The sequence below is a fragment of the Piliocolobus tephrosceles genome, chromosome 17 (genome assembly GCF_002776525.5).
Source record: "Piliocolobus tephrosceles isolate RC106 chromosome 17, ASM277652v3, whole genome shotgun sequence".
Classification (NCBI taxonomy): Eukaryota; Metazoa; Chordata; class Mammalia; order Primates; family Cercopithecidae; genus Piliocolobus; species Piliocolobus tephrosceles.
This window is the reverse complement of record NC_045450.1, coordinates 4,635,653-4,654,837: the sequence shown is the minus strand read 5'-3', so window position 1 is coordinate 4,654,837 and position 19,185 is coordinate 4,635,653. Positions and strand designations below refer to the sequence as shown.

The window sequence follows — 19,185 nt, the reverse complement described above, 5'->3', positions numbered from 1 at the left end:
TATTTGTCGGCGCCTACAGTGTGCCAGGCCTTTCAGCCTAGACCAGCCGATTTGGGGCAAAATTCCTAGAGACCCCTCTCTTAAGGGTGTGCCTACAACTTAACGCAGTGCGATGCCAATCACAAAGGGGTTCAGGGTCCCTAAGTCTTGGCAAAGACGCCTGTAGCCCGGCGTTTGTGCCCATGCACAGATCTGTATGCCCCACCTTGGGACCCAGTTCGGGCCAGAGCTGGGGCACGGATGCCACCGAGAGCAATGAGGGCGACATGGACGTGCCTGGCTCTGGTCACGGTCTGGACAGCTGGGCACAGTAGGCGCTTAGCTTTCAGTCACAGTACCCGGGGCATGACAAGGACGTCTGTGGCCTGGCGTTTGCGCCCATGCACAGATCTGTGGTCCCGGCCTCTGGGCTCCTAATTCCCGCCAGAGCAGGGGCGTGGGTGCCACCGAGAGCAACGAGGGCGACGTGGATGTGACTGGCTCTGGTCCCGGCTCAGGCGCCTGCACACAGTAGGCGCTCAGCTTTCAGACACCGTTCCTGGGCCTCGGCAAAGACGCCTATTCACAGACCCGCCCCACCTGCGGACCTCCATCCGTGCCAGAGCAGGGACCCGGGTGCCACCCAGAGCAACGAGGGTGGCGTGGACTGCCCCAACCCTGGTCACGGCCCGGGCATCCGCACACAGTAGGCGCTCAGCGTTCAGACACGGTCCCCAGGCCTTGGCCAAGATCCTGTGGTCCGGCATTTGCGTCCATGCACAGACGTGGCCCCCGCCTGCGGACCCCCATCCGTGCCAGAGCAGGGGCAAGGGTGCCACCGAGAGCAACGAGGGCGATGTGGACGCGCCCGGCTCGGCTCACGACCCGGACATCCGCAGAGGAGGCGGAGGTTGCAGCGGGCGCTCGGTGCTCAGACACGCGCCTTCACGGGCTTCGCGTCCCCTGGGGTGCCGGCCCCGCTCCCCCGGGTCGCCCGGCACAGCGCGGGAACTACATATCCCAGCATGCCGCGGCGCCGGCGGAGCGAGGCGAGGCGCGGTGAGTCAGAGCCGCACAGTAAATATTTGTATTAGCCGGAGCCGGCTCGCTAATGGTGGACGCGTGAGGCGGAGGCGCGGGCGGCGGAGGGAGGCCGGAGCGGGCAGCGCGGCGGCGCCATGTCCGTGAACATGGACGAGCTTAAGCACCAGGTCATGATCAACCAGTTCGTGCTAACGGCGGGCTGCGCGGCCGACCAGGCGAAGCAGCTGCTGCAGGCGGCCCACTGGCAGTTCGAGGTGCGCGGCGCCGGAGCTGGGCGAGGGCCGGGGCCACGGGCGGAGTGTGTCCCGCGTGGCCGCGGGGCGGGAGCGGGTGGCGTGGACGCGTGCCGGCTGTGCGCCCGCTCCGGGCCGCAGACCCGACCCGCTCTCCCGACGGCGGTGCCCGGCGTCCGGATCCCGAGGGCTCGCGGCGGGCGGAGGGGGGAATTGGGCCACCGGTCGGGGATACGCCGACCCCACGGGGCCCCGAGTCCCCTGGGATCGAGATGGGGACCCCCCCCACCCCTTTTGTCCGGGTAAAGGCCGAGGGCAGGGCGGCGCCGCGGTGCGGACGGACAGTCGGGCGGGCGGCCGGAAGGAGGACGCCCCAGGCCTCGGCTGAGCTGGGCCGGAGGGCGGAGCCGCTCCGGGCTAGTGGTCCGAGGGTCCGCGTGCCTGGTGGGCGGCCGGCGGCGTGCGCACACGTCCATGTGCATTTGTGTTTACGCACGCACCGCGCCACGGCGTCGGCAGGGCACCGAGGAGGTGGCAGACCTGCGGGCACGTTGGCGCGCGTGTGAACGCGCAGCCCCCCCCCCGGTGCGTTTGGCGTGTGATCAGCGCGTAAACATGTGGCGCGTCTGCAGATGCCCCCCGTGCTCGGCACGGTGTGATGTGTGTACACGGCGTGGAGTGTATGGGTGGCGTGTCGGAGCCCCACACTACAGCATAGGGATAAGCGTGTATTCCCTTCAGAGGTGTGCCTGGGGACTCTGTGTGCGTGTCCAGGTGCTCTCCTGGGGCTGGCAGGGGCATCTGTACCTTTGCCGGTGCACTGGGGAGGGTGCACACGGTTCAACAGCTTTCGGGCTAGCTGGGTAGGAGGTGATGCTGCCCCAGTCTGGCACCCACTCCCCGGGGCCTCTCCTAACCCACAGGATAGTAGTGCTCCTGGCTTGTGCTGCCCAGAGGCTACCTGGCCTTCCCTAATTCACTGACCCCGGGATTAACCCCATGGTGGTATCTGGGGATGAGGCCAGAGCCCCTTGACCTGTGCGCCTCACAGGGGTAGGGTCACAGCCTCAGCCATCCCGGTACCATCTGTGCCCATCTGGGGACTGGGGACCTGGTTTCTCCATGAGGAGCCATCCCAGGGCCTGCAGGAGGGACCAGAAGCCAGAGGACTCTGGGGCTCTGCTTGCTGGGGACTAGATGGGGATCAGAATGTCCCAAACTTGGGACAGTCTGGAAAGGCAGTGGCTGTCCCATTCAGATGAGTCCATACCTCTTTCCTTGCCTGCTTCCCTCCTACCAGCGGTCACGGGGGTCACTGACCCTGTGTGGTGTTCACCCTGGGTCGTAGGAGGCTGCTCTGTCCCTCTGGCCTCAGTTTCCACATCTGTATAGTGGGGTTGGGGGGCATGAATCACTCTGTTGGCCAGCTCACTGTCCCCTGTGCCCCAGGGCAGCCCCACCCGGAGGAAGCTCCCTGCTCCCCTCCTCGTCTTCACAGCCCTCATCAGCCCTATTTGTGTCAAGGGCTGGATGTGGCAAAACTTGCAAAACGACATTCATGGCAGTCCCACACCTGCACGCACGGTTCCCTCCCTGCCTGGGGCTGGGCAGGCAGGTGTCCGCTGGGAAGCGGGCCCTGCCTGCAGGACTCACCCCAGCCCTCAGAACCTGGCACCCAGCTGGCACCCAGGCCACATCCCTCAGTGGCATAGTTAATTGAAAATGCAGCTTTGAGGAGTGCAGTGTCTGGGGAAAGACTGTTCCCAGGAGGGGCAGGAGCATCTGGGGCCTCTGGTGGCTCCCAGGGGCCCCGTGGTAGGAGCCCTGTGCCCTCCACTCCCGAGTCTCAGTTGTGCCATCTGTAAAGTGGGGGCCACCAGGGAGGCAGGAGGAAGGTGAAAGGACTTCCGGCCTCGGAATGGGGGTGAGTGAGGGGTTCACATGGCCACCCCATCCCCCTCCACGCTCCACCCGCTGGCTGCATCCACCAGGCGGTGTTTCTGGGTCACATTTGCTGCAATTCAGGTGCTAATGGGGGCAGGAGGCTGCAGGGGGAGGGGCCTGTGTCTGGTGGGGCAGATGTTTCTCAATGGAGAATGCACACAGCGGCCTGCAGAGGGGGTTCTGGTGTGGTCTGGGGCTTCTGGGGTTGGGATTTGCAGTGAGCCTGGGCTTTGGGGCACAGCTGCTGCTGACGGAGGGTCCTGCGGTCTGGGAAGGTGCTTAAAGACCAGCCCCCAGGCCTGAGCTCCCACACCCCGTTTGGGGACACCCACATAGGGAGTCTCCTGCAAGAAATTCCCCACATAATTCATTTATTTAAAAAATATTTCTTGCCGGGCATGGTGGCTCACACCTGTAATTCCAGCACTTTGGGAGGCCGAGGTTGGTGGATTATGAGGTCAAGAGATCAAGACCATCCTGGCCAACGTGATGAAACCCTGCCTCTACTAAAAATACAAAAATTAGCCGGGCGTGGTAGTGCGCGCCTGTCTTACTCGGTAAGCTGAGGCAGGAGAATTGCTTGAACCGGGAGGCGGAGGTTGCAGTGAGCCCAGATCGCGCCACTGCACTCCAGCCTGGTGACAGAGTGAGACTCTGTCTCAAAAAAACAAAAACACAATTTTAAATTTTAAATAGCAGCCCCCCACGTATAACCCCTGATCAAGGGTAGGCCCCAGGAGCCAGGCCGGATTTCTGGGTGTGCTGGGCCTGGGAGGGCCAGGAAGTCAAGCTGGCATTAGGGGAGTGGGCCTGAGGGGTGGCGGGGACACCTCAGCTGCTCGAAGCTCCAAGGCTGGGTCTGGGACTTGCCAGGGCCCCGAGGACCCCTCACACACTTGTGGGGCTCCCTCACTGGCCCTTGTGCAGGAGCAGCCTCCGTTCCCTGGGATGGGCCTCCTCACCCCTGCAGGGCCCCAGCCAGGACATAGCAAATACCAGCGCCTCCCTCTGGGGCTCCTCGGTCCCCAGTCACCAAGGACCTTCAGAGCCTGCTGAGCTGACACACTCACGAAAGGGCTCCGGGCTCGCTCTGTCTCCCCCACCTGCCCTGGCCTTTCTGAGCGCCCCCATTTCTGTCTTCTGCCGACCAGCTGACCCTGAGCAAATCACTTCTTGGCTTCATTTCCCTGCTTGTAAGACAGCAGTCCTTGCCTGTGGGGTTAATGATGACAGTACATAGCCCCGCTGGGATGGAGCCCTGATGGGTGCCTGCACCATGCTCAGTGTGGCATGTGGCCCAGGTGTGGAGGGAGACGGTGGAGCGTCCCATGCCTAGCGTGCCAGCCAAGGGCGGGTGGCTGGGGAGCTGTGCTGGGAGCTGTCGTTAAGCCCGTGGTGGCTTAGATCCTAGAGCCATCTTTCTGCTCCACCGCCCGGGCACTGTTCCGAGGGAGGCTTGGGTGGGTGATCGAGTGCACCTAAAGCCCAGGCTTGTCTCCTTGGTGCCAGGCCCTGCCTGCTGGAATCTGGTGATCATAGGAGGTCACTGTTGCAAGGGAGGGGACCCTGGGAGCCACCTAGTCCAGCCTCTTTGTGGTACAGTTGGAGAAACCAAGGCCCAAACAGTGGCCCCTTGATCAGCCAGAAGCAGAGCTGGGTGGGGCAGCAGGGGTTCCCCCCCGCCAGGCTCAGACTCCTTCAAGATGCCCCTGCTTTGCAGATGAGGAAACCGAGGCTTAGAGAAGAGTAGAGACTTGCTACCCGTCAAGGTGGTAACAGCCAGGCTAGAATCTCCTAAAATGGGACAGGGGTGGGGAGGTCTGGTTGGGCTACTTGGGGCCGTGCTGCCTTTCCCCCAGGATGGGGTGAGGGTACTGCCCGCCCTCCCCCAGTCATGGTGCTGGTGCCAGCTGGTGCAGGGGAGGGCTCTGCAGGCCTTAGGCACTGAAGCAGGCGGCGAGCAGCAGGGAAAGCGTCTTCTCCACCCACCCCAACTGCCCAGGTTCCCTGGCTCCTCCTTGGACAGTGGCAAGGGCTGGGGGTGACAGGCAAGCCACTGAGCCCCACCCCTCCCACTCAGTGGTGCAGCCAGGGTCATCCCCAACCTCAGAGGAGCCTGGGAACAAGGGCAGTGATAGGGCCGGCGGGGCCTGGAGGGTGAGCAGGGGCCTTTCTTCCTGCAGACAGCCCTCAGCGCCTTTTTCCAGGAGACCAACATCCCCTACAGCCACCACCACCACCAGATGGTAAGTGTGCCCTGGAGTTCCCAGTTGTGGATGAGGCGGAAGGAGGCTTAGCTAGTTCGGTGTGTGAGCAGCCCCCGGCCCAGGTTCCCGACGGTGCTGGTGCAGGTGGAGCTCAGTCTCTTTGGAGATGGATCAGCAGGAGACTGGGCTCCGTGGGTCCTGCAGTTAAGCTTGCCTGTGCCAGCTCCCCCTGAGACCTGGGGGACGCCGGCCTCTGGGGCAATGAAGCTCCTCACCCTACAGCCCCCGGATGCTGTGGCCGATGGAAGGGGGGCTGGGAAAGCCTCGTGGCCCCAGGCACCGTGGGCTGCTAAGAGTGAGGCCCGGTCAGTTCATCTCAAGCCTTCTCCTCTGGGACCCCCTGGGCAGCGGACAGGCTCGGGGAGCTGGGAAGGGACACAGAGCCTTCCGAGAATGGGCCAGTCACGCATCTCCCCTGGGGAGGCAGTGGGGGCCCCTCCAGGAAGGGGTGCTCACCCCATCTCTCCTCTCTTCCCCTCACAGATGTGCACCCCCGCCAATACCCCCGCTACACCCCCCAACTTCCCTGACGCTCTCACCATGTTCTCCCGTCTCAAGGCCTCCGAGAGCTTCCACAGCGGTGGCAGCGGCAGCCCGATGGCCGCAACAGCCACGTCACCCCCGCCACACTTCCCCCATGCCGCCACCAGCAGCTTTGCGGCCTCCAGCTGGCCCACGGCGGCCTCGCCCCCGGGGGGCCCACAGCACCACCAGCCACAGCCGCCCCTGTGGACTCCAGCACCCCCTTCTCCGGCTTCAGACTGGCCACCCCTGGCCCCGCAACAGGCCACCTCAGAACCCAGGGCCCACCCTGCCATGGAGGCCGAGAGATAAGGGAGGCCCCTCCCCCCTCCCGGAGGCCAGGACCCCGTGGGGCGGGGGAGAGGACGTCTCCGCGGGCCCCCTTCACCCCTTTTCTGTCTGCACCCCTTGTTCCCCGGAGCCCTGGAGGGGAGAGTGCGGACTCTAGCCAGGCAGGGACGTGTCTGGTGCCAGAACACGCAGCTGTCCACACGCAAGGTCATGGCCCCAGCGGCCCCGGCACACGGAGTGGTTCAGAGCGGCCTGGGTGCCTGGCGGACAGAATTTCAGAGACCACGCAGCCTTCCTTCGAAGATGTACCTGCCCCGCCCAGCCCAGGGGTGCCGTGGAGGACCACCCTGGCGGAGACATTGCTCATCCCTGGCTTGGAGCTCCTTGGGGGCCGGCAGGCCTCGACCCCCACCCTAGGGAATGCAGAGCCTCTCCGCATGTGTACGCGTGGCCGTGTCTGTGTATTTCTACGTATGTCGCTCTTCAGAAGCAACCTAGTTCCTGGGGCAGCTGGACTTTGCATGTTAGAGTGAGCCCCCAGCCCCCCTGCCTGCCGCCCCCTCCCCAGGGCCCTGCCTCCCACCCCACCCCCTCCTCAGCCAGCGTCACTGTTCCTTGCAGAGAAAAGGATTGTGGGAAACTCAGGACTCTTCCCACCTCCTCCCAGCGCCTGCCTGCTGGGGCTGCCTGCATGCCTCCCCCTGTGCCTGGGGGTACCCGCATCCACTTCCTTTGCCCCTTTTAACAAAAGAGAAGAACGAATTCCAAACCACTGCCAGGCTCTGTGGTCTTACCTTGTATAGGAGGCTTGCTGCCAGCTAGCTCTGGGGGCCGCCGCCCAGAAGACGGGGCCACCCCCAGCCTCCCCGGCTCCACACGGCTGCCTGTTGCCCTTATCAGCCACAGCGTGCTCTGGAATCTTCCTGCCCACCCAGGGCTTTTCTCGTGAAGTCAGTTCCTGGCCTGGGTCCCCATCCTGTCGGCCCACCCCTGCCCCTGCTTGACTGGACAGATCCTGGCACCTGGTTAGGAGCTCGCAGGGCTCACACCTACCTCCTGTCACCCTGGATTTCATCTCAGCACCTTTCTCGGTCCCCGGCTCCCGTGGCTAGGCACAGGCTGGACCCTCTGAGCCTGGCCTCCAGCACACACTGGGTAGGGCAGGGCCTCTGGGCAGAGGGCATACAGAGCCAGGAAAGATGGCAAGGGCAGAGGACAAGGCAGGGGACAAGGATGGGGCAGAGTGCTGCCAACAAAGGGATCCCAGATGTTGGGTCACTTAGGAGACTGGCAACTTGAGGCTGCCTGGGATGAGCTGGAGCAGCTTTGGGAGAATGCACCCTCAGCCTCACAGCGCCCCCAAGAGTGGGCCTGGACATGGGGCAGAAGGGAGACTGGGGCCTCTGCAACACCCCCACGGGACTCAGCTCACAGCTTCTCACGGGCAACACTCACTCCATCTAAGACAGCACCAGCCCCTTGCGGAGGCCCTGCCGCCTGGGTGGAAGACTGTCTTCTCTTTCTGAAAGTCCAGTGCTCCCCTGGTGTCCGACACTCCCCATTGACCCTTCCTGACTCCCAGGGATGTGACTGTGCCTCTCAGGAAGCGTGCCTCGGTGCTCTTGCCACACCAGTGCCCGGCTTCATCTCCGCCCGGTTGGAACCTGCAGAGGCTGTGTTGACAGAGCCCACCTGGAACAGCTGCGCACTGGCACTGGCGACTGGCTGCTGTGACCTCCGCTCGAGCCGCGCTTGCTTCCCAGGAACAGGTCCTCCCGGGAATCTGCCTTGGTAATGGCCTCTCGGAACCCACAGGACGGGTGGCCCTGGCCAGCCAGCCCCCTTCATCTGCCTGGGGTGCCTGGGTAGCAGGGGAGGGAGAGAATATGGCAGGAGGAGAGGGGAGGACATCTCTGGCCTCCTGAGTCTTTACTTTGCAGCTCCTCCATTCTTTGAGGTGGAAAACACTTCTCAGGAAACTGCCATAGCCGCCTTGCAGTGGTGGGAAAAATGCTTTGCAGAGAGAGGTGTTTTGCGGTGATCTGCAGTATGGGGTGAGTGCCCCTGGACTCTCCCACCTCTCGCATGCTGAGGTAGCTGCACGTGTCCGCCACGCATGAGGCAGCGCAGTCCAGGACTCTGCACAGCGTGAGGCTCAGGAATGCTGTGTTTTTGTTTCTGATGTTTGAGACGGAGTCTTGCTCAGTCGCCCAGGCTGGAGTGCAGTGGTGCCATCTCAGCTCACTGAAACCTCTGCCCCCTAGGTTCAAGTGATTCTCCTGCCTCAGCCTACCAGGTAGGTGGGACTACAGGCACCCTCCGCCACGCCTGGCTAGTTTTTGTATCTTTAGTAGACACGAGGTTTCACTATGTTGGCCAGGCTGGTCTTGAACTCCTGACCTCAGGTGATCCACCTGCCTTGGCCTCCCAAAGTGCTGAGATTACAGGCGTGAGCCACCGTGCCCAGCGGGAAGTTGCGTTTATTAAACACCATGAGCCCTGGGGCAGCCTGTAGTGAACCACACCCTCACTATTCAAGGCACGGTCCAACCCCAGCATCACCCAGGAGCTTGTTACAGTGAGGCTGCAGCCCAGACTCCCTGAATCGGAATCTGATCTAACAGGAGCCCCTGGTTCCAGATAGACATCCAAGTTTAATAAGCATCCCTACACAACATCGTCACTAATACTAGGGAGACTGTCCCACCACCCTCATTTCTGTTTCTGGGGGCCACTGTGGGCTGGGCCTGGGGGTCTCAAGTGGTCACATTAAGGGCGGGAGACACTTGAGGTTCCTGCAGGGCCGGTTTTTTGAGCGTGGTCACTGTTGATGTTGAGGGCTGTGTCACTGTCCCTGCAGTGGTGCTAAGCAGTATCCCTGAGCCCTCCCCACTGAATCCAAGGGCAGCCCCTTTATTAGGACAATCGGAAGTGTTTGCAGCCAGTGCTCATGTCTCCTACAGGCCACCAGGGCCCCAGTGGAGTGCTTCTGTGCTAGTTCTGTGGTTCTCATACCTGGCTGCACAGCAGGTAAAATAAAACCAGCAAACCACAGGTTCCCGGGCCTCATGCCATCAGACTCTCTGGGGCGAGGCCCTGACATACAATCGTGGAAGTTCCCTGGGTAGATGATGGTGATTGATATGTGAATGTACCAAAAACCACTCAATGGCATGCTTTAGAAAGGTGAATGTTCTGGTGTGTCAATTATACCTCAAGGCTGTTACTGAAAATAAAACAGGCTGGGCACGGTGGCTCACGCCTGTGATCCCAGCACTTTGGGAGGCTGCAGCGGGCAGCTCGCGAGGTCAGGAGATAGAGACCATCCTGGCCAACACGGTGAAACCACTGTCTCTACTAAAATACAAACAAATAGCCAGGCATGGTGGCACGCGCCTGTAGTCCCAGCTACCCGGGAGGCTGAGGCAGGAGAATCGCTTGAACCCGGGAGGTGGAGGTTGCAGTGAGCCGAGATCACGCCACTGCACTCCAGCCTGGTGACAGAGCAAGACTCGATCTTAAAAAAAAAAAAAAAAAAAAAGTGAAAACACCTCCCAGGTTTCTGATGTGGCCCTCTCGTCATGCCTCCCACATAGTGAGTGGGAGCCTGCGGACTCCATCCCCGGACTTCCAGAGCACGGGGTACCCTGGGCGCTTGTTGAACACCCATGTTCCCAGCCTCTCCCTTGAGGCAGTTGTTCTGGAGGAGGGTCACGGAATCTGCTTTGTTTTTTAGAGATAGGGTCTTGCTCTGTTCCCCTTCCTCTGATTGCAGTGACGCAGTCATAGCTCACTACCCCCTAGAAATCCTGGGCTCAGGTGATCCTCTCACCTCAGCCTTCCAAGTAGCTGGGACTACAGGCGTGCACCACCACACCTGGCTAATTTAAATTTTTTTTTTTTTTTTTTTTTTAGAGATGAGGTCTTGCTGTGTTGCCCAGGCTACTCTTGAACTCCTGGCCTCAAGTGATCCTCTTGGCTTGGCCTCCGAAAGTGCTGGGATTACAGGCGTGAGCCACTTCGCCCAGTCTCGTAATCTGATTTTTAATAAGTGCCCCAGGCCAGGTGGGAACCACTCCCAGCGGGGAGCAGTCTGGGAGCCTTGGGGAGGGCGGGGCTGGTCCTGGGGCTGGCGGGGCTGGCAGTGCGGGCAGTGCTGGCAGACAGTGCAGATGCAGAGACCCTACCAGGTGTTCTTGGAGGCCCTGGTCGCAGGGGCATCTTACCAAGGGAAGGAGGCTGCGCACGTGGGCTAGGACTAACTCTGGGGGAGCCGGGGTGGACCTACGAAATCACCACATACCCCAGATCTTGAATGTGACACAAAGAACCTGGAGCCTCCCATGACTTCCCTAAGCCTGGAAAATTGAAAGCAAAACCAACGGGAGGCCGGACACAGTGGCTCACGCCTGTAATCCCAGCCCTTTGGGAGGCCCAGGCGGGTGCACTACTTGCGGTCAGGAGATCAAGAGCAGCCCTACCAACATAGTGAAACCCCATCTCTACTAAATACAACAACTTAGTTGGGTTTGGTGATACATGCCTGTAATCCCAGATACTTGGGAGGTTGAGGCAGGAGAATCGCTTGAACCCAGGAGGTGGAGGTTGCAGTGAGCCGAGATGACACCATTGCACTCCAGCCTGTGCAACGAGCAAAACTGTCTCAAGAAAAAATAAATAAATAAATAAAATCAGGAGGGTTTATGGGAAAAGCCTCACTTCTGACTTACCTTGGGAACTGGAAGATTTGGTGCAAATTCCCTTAAGGCCATAACTGACTGAAACTGACCATGGCACTTGGGGACACTGCCTGGCCTGGCCTGCCCTTGCCAGCCTGCTCCACGCCACCACAGCCATGCTCGAGTCCAACTCCTGTGTGCGAATCGGCTGGAATCCCTGAAGGGGGTCTGTCTTTTCACCATGGGGAGCTCCCGAAGTAAATGCCCTGCCCAGTGGGGTGGGATGAACGGCGGTGGGCAGGGCTCCCACTGGAAAGGGCTATGAAAAGAGACAGCTTGTTCTGCGAGAGATGCTCTCGGTCGAGGGGGACTCACCAGGGGCTGCTGAGTGTCCCCAGGGTCTTTGCAGCGGTCCAGCCAGGGTTCTCTGAGAACACCCTGCGGCCAGCCACAGGCAACCAGGCTGTCTCCGAGACTGGCTGCGGGGGTGGGTGGGGCTGCTGTGGCCCTGGAGGTCTCTGAGGGGCTTTCACAGCAGTTCCTGGCACAGGACAGATGAGTCCTTTGACTCAGGTCTTCCTCCCCAAATAGGGGAGACTTAGGTTGTCCAGAATGGAGATCTTTTGACACAAGCGTACTTCTAATTCCTGCGTTTGGAAAGTTCTCTGGGTTTTTGAGCACTGCTCATATTTGGGCAACGGATGTATTTCAACAGAGCCTTAAAAGAACACAGCTGTTTGGAGGTGAGAGGCTGCTGAGTCTTTCTGGGGAGGGCAGGAGTTGGAGGCCCCTTCCAGGATCACCAAGGACTTGTCAGTGGCACAGCACCAGGCACCGGGGACCCTGCTGGCGAAATTCTGCTCTGCTTCCTGGGGCCGTCTCTCATCTCCTGGGGAATTGCAAAGCCACGATCCTGATGGATTCCTTTTGCCCTCATCCCAGTGGAGCCATGAGCAAGGCGAAGGAGGCAGAGGAGACAAACCCTTCTGTGCCGGTTGCGTGTGTGAAAGGTCTCTGCCTAGAGCTCGCGCATCCATGGAGAGTCAGAAGTCAAGCCAGCCAGGACAGTGGGTGTGGGGGGCTAGAGGGCACATGTGTTCATTCCCTCATGCCTAAGAAGTCGCTGCTCGCCAGGCCCTCCCGTCTGGTGCCTGAACTTCCACCCTGGGCGGTCCACCTTCAGGTACTCGCCGGGGGGGGGGGGGGGGGGGGGGGGGGGGGTACCTTCTCCAACACGCGTGTGCTGGCCTCCGTTGTTTATCCCTTAGTGTCAACGAGTTTACCATCCCTACAAGGGAGAACACGTTCAGTGACCTTTCACTTGCAGCGCTAGGGGGGCGGGCGGGCGGGGCTGGGCTGGGCCTGGCAGTGTGAAGTGGTCACCACACAGCATCTCCTCTATTCCAGCAGCACCTCAAGGTGGGACCCTCCTTCCCCTTCCTGCCCACCCCAGTCACAGAGCCCCGTGTCCCTCCCTCCCCGGTCTCCCCTCCCCATTGCCCAATTTCACCTTTTTTTTTTTTTTTTTTTTTCTTTTTTGAGACTGAGTCTCGCTCTTGTCGCCCAGGCTGGAGTGCAATGGCGCAATCTCAGCTCACTGCAACCTCCACTTCCTGGGTTCAAGAGATTCTCCTGCCTCAACCTCCCTAGTAGCTTGGATTACAGGTGTGTGCCCCCACGTCCAGCTAATTTTTTGTATTTTTAGTAGAGATGGGGTTTCAGCATATTGGCCCAGACTACTCTCGAACTCCTGACCTCAGGTGATCTGCCCACCTCGGCCTCCCAAAGTGCTGGGATTACAGGCAGGAGCCACCACACCCAGCCATGTTGTTTTTTTTCCTGAGACAGGGTCTCACTCTGTCACCCAGGCTGGAGTGCAGTGGTGCAATCATAGCTCACTGAACCTTGACCTCCTGGGCTCAAGTGATCCTCCCGCCTCAGCTTCCCCAGTAGCTGGGACCACACACATGCTCTACCACGCAGGGCTATTTATTTTTTTTGTAGAGACTGGGTCTCACTGTTGCCCTAGCGGTCTGGAACTCCTGGATTCAAGCAGTCCTCCAGTCTCTGCCTCCAGAAGTGCTGGGATTACAGGTGTGAGCCACTATGCCCAACCAAGCCACAACTGCGGCCCAGGGAGCATCGCAACTCCCCCGCTCCCGGCTTCCAAGGCTGCAGGCCCTACCCCTCTGTACTAGTGTGCGTTGGGGAGATTCTGCCTGGGGCTCCCACCTGGGACCAGGCCAAGGCCAGCCTGCCCCACACACTCTCTCGGGCACTGCCTTCTTCTGGGACTGCTCCCCATGGGCCTGCTGTGGGGCCGGGGTCCCCACCTTCCCAAGCCCCCAGGCAGCCTGTGAGGATGCAGAGGAGATGCCCCTAGGCCTCGATCCTCACCTGCTGGGCTGCAGAAACCCACTCCAGCCCTGGCTTGTACACCTAAGAAAGGGGCTGGGGCCGTGCTCTGGAGTGGTCCAGTGGGGACAGGCAGTGAGGGGCACTGCGCAGAGTGGGGCCCACCTTTGCAGGACCGGGGGATGCCCTGGGTGCCATGGGTCAAGATGGCCTGGCCTGGTGTCCCCCAGCCCTCCCCTCCCAGCCCAGCAGAGCGGGTGCCACGCATCCCTGCAGTGGGCGGGGTGGAAGTCATAGGACCCAGCCGGTTCAGCCTCCTGGTGGGGGCCAGCAAGTTGGGCCTCTTGCTCTGTGACCCTGGGTGCCTTCTCTCCTGCCCACGGGCTGAGCCTCGGGTGGTGGCCAAAGGAGGGACCAGCAAGTTCCACCTCCCTAAACAGAAGGTACCCCGCCAGTCCCCTCATCCGCGATCAGAAAAGTAGAAGATTTTGTTCTGGGCAGAAGTGGCCTAAAATACTCATCTGTGGTATAGGAGTCGGGTGGCGGCCAGGGCTGCACCAGACAGCATCCCCAGGGCAGCTTGGATAGGTGTCACCCGGGTCAGGAGGGGCTTGGCCTCATTTGGACACAGTCTTTGGAGAAAGAAAAGAGCAGCCAGGGTGTGCAGGTCGCAATGAGCTGGGCCAGGGACCATGAGGACAAAAGGAACAGAGTAGGTGTGCAGTGTTCCCAGAAGCTGATGGCCACCGGCGCTGGGGAGAGCCTGGAGCCCCAAGTCCCCTCCTAGGCAGCCAAGGGGAGTGAATGGGGAGCCCCCTCCACCTCCCACCTGGCAGCTCCCCACCAGTCCCTCAACTCCCCAGTGCCACCCCAGGATGAGTGGACACCGGAGACCATGGCGGGGGGTCAGGCTTCACCCCTGCACAGGGACATTATTTTAGTCTCTGAAATAGGACTGAACTGTCAATAGTACAGGAGAGAGCAAAACGGGACAGCGTTAGGGGCGAGAAAGGGAGGAGGGAGCAGGATTGAAAGGGAGGAAGTTGAATGGAGAGACAGGCAAACTGTCAGAAGGGGAAGAAATAAGGCCAGAAGCATCGTGGGGAGGGGAGCCTGGGGGGAGCCCTCTGCTCTGTGTGCCAAGGCCAATCCCTGAATTGCCGCAGCGAGACGGTGTGACCTCGCAGTTGGCTCTTTTTCCACCAAACGCATTGGTGGTGAGCATGGGAACCAGAAAGACTTGAAACAGGCAAGTGGCACCTAGCCCTGGATGGGACGGCCATCCCAGAATATCCCACAGGCGCCGCACCAGCCTCCTCATGGATCAGCCAAGAGGCAAATATAAACAATCAGATTTTGTTTTAAAAAAATTAATAACCAGTTACTGGTAGAAATAACATGAAATAAAAAGGATGCACACAGCCCAGTCTGGTTCCCGTGGGGAAATTGGTCTTGAAATAATGGCCCCCAAATGAAATGCACAGTGGCAAGAGCTGTAATTGGAAGTGATTCTAATGAAATCATTTCAGCAAATAAAAAGGAAAAGCGTTTTGTTTTGTTTTGTTTTGTTTTTTGAGACAGAGTTGCACTCTTTGTTGCCCAGGCTGGAGTGTAGTGGCGCTATCTTGGCTCACCGCAACCTCCACCTCCCGGATTGAAGCAATTCTCCTGTCTCAGCCCCCCAAGTGGCTGAAATTACAGGTGCCCACCACCACACCCAGCTAAGTTTTGTATTTTTAGTAGAGATGCGGTTTCACCATATTGGTCAGGCTGGTCTCGAACTCCTAACCTCAGGTGATCCGCCCACCTCGGTCTCCCAAAGTGTTGGGATTACAGGTGTGAGCCACTGTGCCCGGCTGGAAAAGTGTTTTTAAAACCACTTGGTGTTGCATTGAAAATGGATCAAGGAATTAAATTGGCTTGTTGGAAAGTTCACTCTAGAAAGCTGTGTTTATATGACAATGTAGAATGAGAACGTGCACTACGCTGTTTGTATTTATATGCACAAGATAAAACAGCCACTGGGTCAACATGGGGGTCCCCTACACAGATCCCTCCCCTCTATCCAGGGCCCCAGCACCCTTTCTGGGTCAGGCTCAGGGCCCTGGGTCTCAGCTGGGGATGTGGAGGGGACCTGGTGCAGGGGGGAGGGCACGTGGGTCTCAGCCTCGGACGTGGAGGGGACTTGGTGGGGGTGGGGGTGCGCATGGGTCTCAGCCTCAGATGTGGAGGGGACTTGGTGGTGGAGGGCGCAGCGGGGTGGGGCTCACAGGTTGGCGGGCTCCTCTGGGGGCTTCCTGCTGACTCGGGACTCAATGTGTGGAGCTCTTGAGAGTCTGGTGGGCCCTGGGGCCTGCTGGGGGTCCCTCAGGGGTGGAATCAGCGGTGGCAGCAGCGGCAGAGGTGGCAGGGAAGGTGGCCGAGCTGGCATCATCGGGTGAGGGCCTGAGGCAGCTGAGTGGGCACTGTTGCTGGGGCACAGGGCTGGGAGGAGCAGAAGAAACCCCAGATGTGTGCCAAGAACCTTCCTGGGAGACACTAGCCTGATAGGGACATCCCCACTAGGGAGAAGAGAAGCCCAGGACTAGAAGCGCTATATGGGGCATGGCTGGCTGGGTGCCATACCTCGCCTGGGCCCTGGGCACCCTAAATGTCCTGGGTGGGTGACCCAATATAAATGAGACCAGAAATATTTGCTTAAGTGGAGCAGAGCCCCCGGGAGAGAACATGGAGCTTGGAGTCCACGGATCTGGGCTCAGCTTCCAGCTCACTAGCTCTGTGACCTTGGGCCACAGCTCAGGTGACCGAGCCTCTGCTCCCTCCTCTGGGAAATGGGCAAACAGTGCCTACCTCACAGTAGTTGGGATGAGGTTCAGATGAGGTAAGGGAGAAACTGCCTTGTAAACTGTAAAGTACCCTCAGATGTCTGCTACATGGTGATTTGAACCAGAGGAGCTCAGTTCCTTCCAACCTCAGCTCCCTTGTCCCCACCCCTGCAGCTGGGTGGAAGCTAGGGACAGATGCCTGGCCTGGGCCCCAGGGATGGCACCAGGTCCAGGAAGCATCTCTGAAGCGCCATGGGCAAGCAAAGCAGGCAGGAGGTGGAGGAGGTGGACAGGAGAGCCCAGGCGGGGTGTGGGGGATGGGATGAGATGAGGAGGGACTGGAGACTCTTCCAGAATCACAGCTGGGCTGGGGCTGGGAGCCAGGTACTCACGGGGGCAGATGGCGCCCAACAGGGCACTGGAGTGCACACGGTCATACAGGCTTTGTGATGGGGGACACGGGGCCTTCACAGCTTAGTAGAAAAGAAGAGACAGGTTTGGGTGGCATCCACCCCTGGGCCTGTGTCAGGCCAATCCCGGCACCGGCCAGGCTTCTCCCTCTGGTGGGACCAGCCCCATTTCCCAAACCTCCTGGTCCACTTTATGAGACAATGTTCCTCCCTCCTTGCCTTCTTTTCTTTTATTTTTTTTGAGGCAGTGTCTTGCCCTGTCGCCCAGGCTGGAGCTTACGCAGCCTTGAACTCCTGGGCTCAAGCAATCCTCCTACCTCAGCCTCTCGAGGAGCTGGGACTACAGGTGTGCACCACCGCTCCTGGTTAATTTTTTAATGTTTCTTAGGGAGGAGGTCTCACTATGTTGCCCAGGCTAGTCTGAACTCCTGGGCTCAAGCTATCCTCCCACCCTGACCTCCCAAAGTGGTGAAATTACAGGCGTGAACCATTGCGCCCAGCCTTCCTTGCCTTCTCGAGTCGAGAGTGTCTCAAGGCTAAGATAGAAAAGAAGCCTCTTTGAACGAAACTCAAGGCCAGGGAGGAGTGCAGCCTGACTCCAGTACAGTAAGACACAGGTGAAATGTGGGCAGGGCTATTTACGGTTTAACTGTCCCGCTGGGGGCCAGAGCACGCAAATGCCCCCACCCGCATCTCCCTGTTCTTCATCTTTTTTTTTTTTTTCATTATTCAAAGTAAAATCTACATGAAGTAAAATTAACCAGTTTAAATGCACAATTCAGAGGCATTTAGGACACACACAGCATTGCACACCACCACCGTGACCTTGTTCTGAAACATTTCCATCACCCCGTTAAGCAGTCACTCTCCCTTTAAACCCCAGCCCCTGGAAATCACCAATTTTCCTTCTGTCTATAGATTGTTCTATTCTGGACATTTGTTTTCTTTTTTCTTTCTTTTTTGTTTGAGACCAAGTCTCATTCTTTTGCCCAGGCTGCAGTGCAGTGGCACAATCATGGCTCACTGCAGCCGGAACCTCCTGGGCTCAAGTGATCCTCCAGCCTCAGTCCCCCAAGTAGCTGGGACTACAGGGTGCCTCACCACGCCCCGCTCATTTTTGTATTTTTTGTAAAGGCGGGGTTTCACCATGTTGCCCAGGTTGGTCTCGAACTTCTGGGCTCAAGTGATCCTCTGGCTTCAGCTTCCCAAAGTGCTGGGATTACAGGTGTGAGCCACTGTACCTGGCTTTGAGTGTTTTGAGTTAGAAAGTTCTTTTGGGGAAATAAATGAGTGACAACAACAAACTGATCAAGATCTGGCCACAGACAGGTTTCCAACTGATTTCTAATACAGAAAGTCCCTGATTTACGATGGTTTCACTTACCACTTTTCAGCTTTAAGATGGTATAAATCCGTCACAATTTCAATATAATATATAGTAGTCAATAAGTTACATGAGGCCAGGCGCAGTGGTTCACACCTGTAATCCCAGCACTTTGGGAGGCCGAGACAGGTGGGTCACTTGAGGCCAGATGTTTGAGACGACCAGCCTGGCCAACATGGCAAAAACCCATCTCTACTAAAAATACAAAAAGTATCCAAGTGTGGTGGTGCACACCTGTAGTTCCAGCCATTTGGGAGGCTGAAGTGGGAGGATTTCTTCCGCCCCGGAGGTTGAGATGGCAGTGAACTGAAATCGCCCCACTGCACTCCAGCCTTGGCAACAAGAGTGAAACTCCGTCTCAAAAAACACAAAGATAAAGCAGTTGACGCCATCATGATTCAAGTCCTGGCTTGCGGTGTGGGTCTTGGGAATGAATAAGCCAAGGGGGAAAGCCCCTCCCTCTAGGGTGACAGTCCTTGGGGAGGTCAGTGGATGAGTGGGGACAGGACTGGGTGCATCAGATGTGGACTCCGTCTGCCCTGGGCCTCCAGCAAGCAGCCCTCAGCTGGTCATTTGTGAGAATCCTTGGCAGGTTGTTGGAGGGTGAAGGAGGTGGGGCATGGCCTGGCATGAATCACAGTTCATTAAATATTAAATATTAGCCACTGTTGTGATCCTGCCTGGTGATCCCTGACGCCCAGCCTGAGCCCTCCCAGCAGATACCAGGCAGGGGGCAGGGGCTGGAACGGCCAGTCCTCTCCAAGACGAGCCACATCCCACCAGGGAGAATGCAGGGTTTGAGATGGTGTCCGGCCCGCTTGGAAACAGGGTGTGTTGAATGGTGCTCCCCAAAAAGAGACGTCTCCTAGAAGCTGTGAATGTGACCTTATTTGGAGAAAGGATCTTTGCAGGTATAATTAGGTTAAGGATCTTGAGATGAGATCATCCTGGGTTAGGTCGGGCACAAATCCAAAGACAAATGTCCTTATGGGGGACAGAGGAGAGGACACACAGAAGAGAAGCCCACATGGGGACAGAGTGCCAGCGGCCCCAGAAGCTGAAGAGGCAGGGAGGGAGTGCAGCCCTGCTGACCCCTTGATTTAGGATTTCCAGCCTCCAGGACAGCGGGAGGATCAACTCTGGCTGTATTTTGTTGTTGTTGTTTGGCTTTGTTCTATTCTTTTTTTTTTTTTTTTTTGACAGGGTCTGGCTGCGTTGCCCAGGCTGGAGTACAGTGGTGAGATCATGGCTC

The 19,185-nt window shown here is 58.8% G+C and overlaps 2 protein-coding genes across 3 annotated transcripts in view; one reads left to right on the top strand and one right to left on the bottom strand.

Annotated features, from left to right (window-relative positions):
• The first annotated feature begins 890 nt into the window (after window positions 1-890).
• UBALD1 (UBA like domain containing 1) lies at window positions 891-7,052 on the top strand. Of its 2 annotated transcripts, XM_023225780.2 has the most exons (3): window positions 895-1,277; window positions 5,384-5,446; window positions 5,951-7,052. In XM_023225780.2, the coding sequence occupies exons 1-3, from the start codon at window positions 1,158-1,160 to the stop codon at window positions 6,299-6,301; spliced, it is 534 nt and encodes a 177-aa protein (XP_023081548.1). In that variant the 5' UTR covers window positions 895-1,157; the 3' UTR covers window positions 6,302-7,052. The 2 variants fall into 2 exon arrangements, with proteins under 2 accessions (XP_023081549.1, XP_023081548.1); XM_023225781.1 differs by lacking the exon at window positions 5,384-5,446 and having other exon boundaries at window positions 891-1,277.
• Window positions 7,053-15,580: 8,528 nt separating this feature from the next.
• Window positions 15,581-19,185, bottom strand: part of C17H16orf96 (chromosome 17 C16orf96 homolog) — a 46,196-nt gene continuing 42,591 nt past the window's right edge. The window contains exons 15-16 of the mRNA XM_026447586.1: window positions 16,532-16,612; window positions 15,581-15,798 (exon numbers count right to left, since the gene is read on the bottom strand). Of these exons, the coding sequence (XP_026303371.1) occupies window positions 15,581-15,798; window positions 16,532-16,612 (299 nt within the window). The remainder of the gene's footprint in view (window positions 15,799-16,531; window positions 16,613-19,185) is intronic.

Excerpts from the sequence above, each read along its gene's own strand:
- UBALD1 (XM_023225780.2), top strand. The coding sequence starts at position 1,158 with ATGTCCGTGAACATGGACGAGCTTAAGCACCAGGTCATGATCAACCAG. Across the intron at positions 1,278-5,383 it reads CGGCCCACTGGCAGTTCGAG|ACAGCCCTCAGCGCCTTTTT; the intron begins GTGCGCGGCGCC and ends TTCTTCCTGCAG. Across the intron at positions 5,447-5,950 it reads GCCACCACCACCACCAGATG|ATGTGCACCCCCGCCAATAC; the intron begins GTAAGTGTGCCC and ends TTCCCCTCACAG.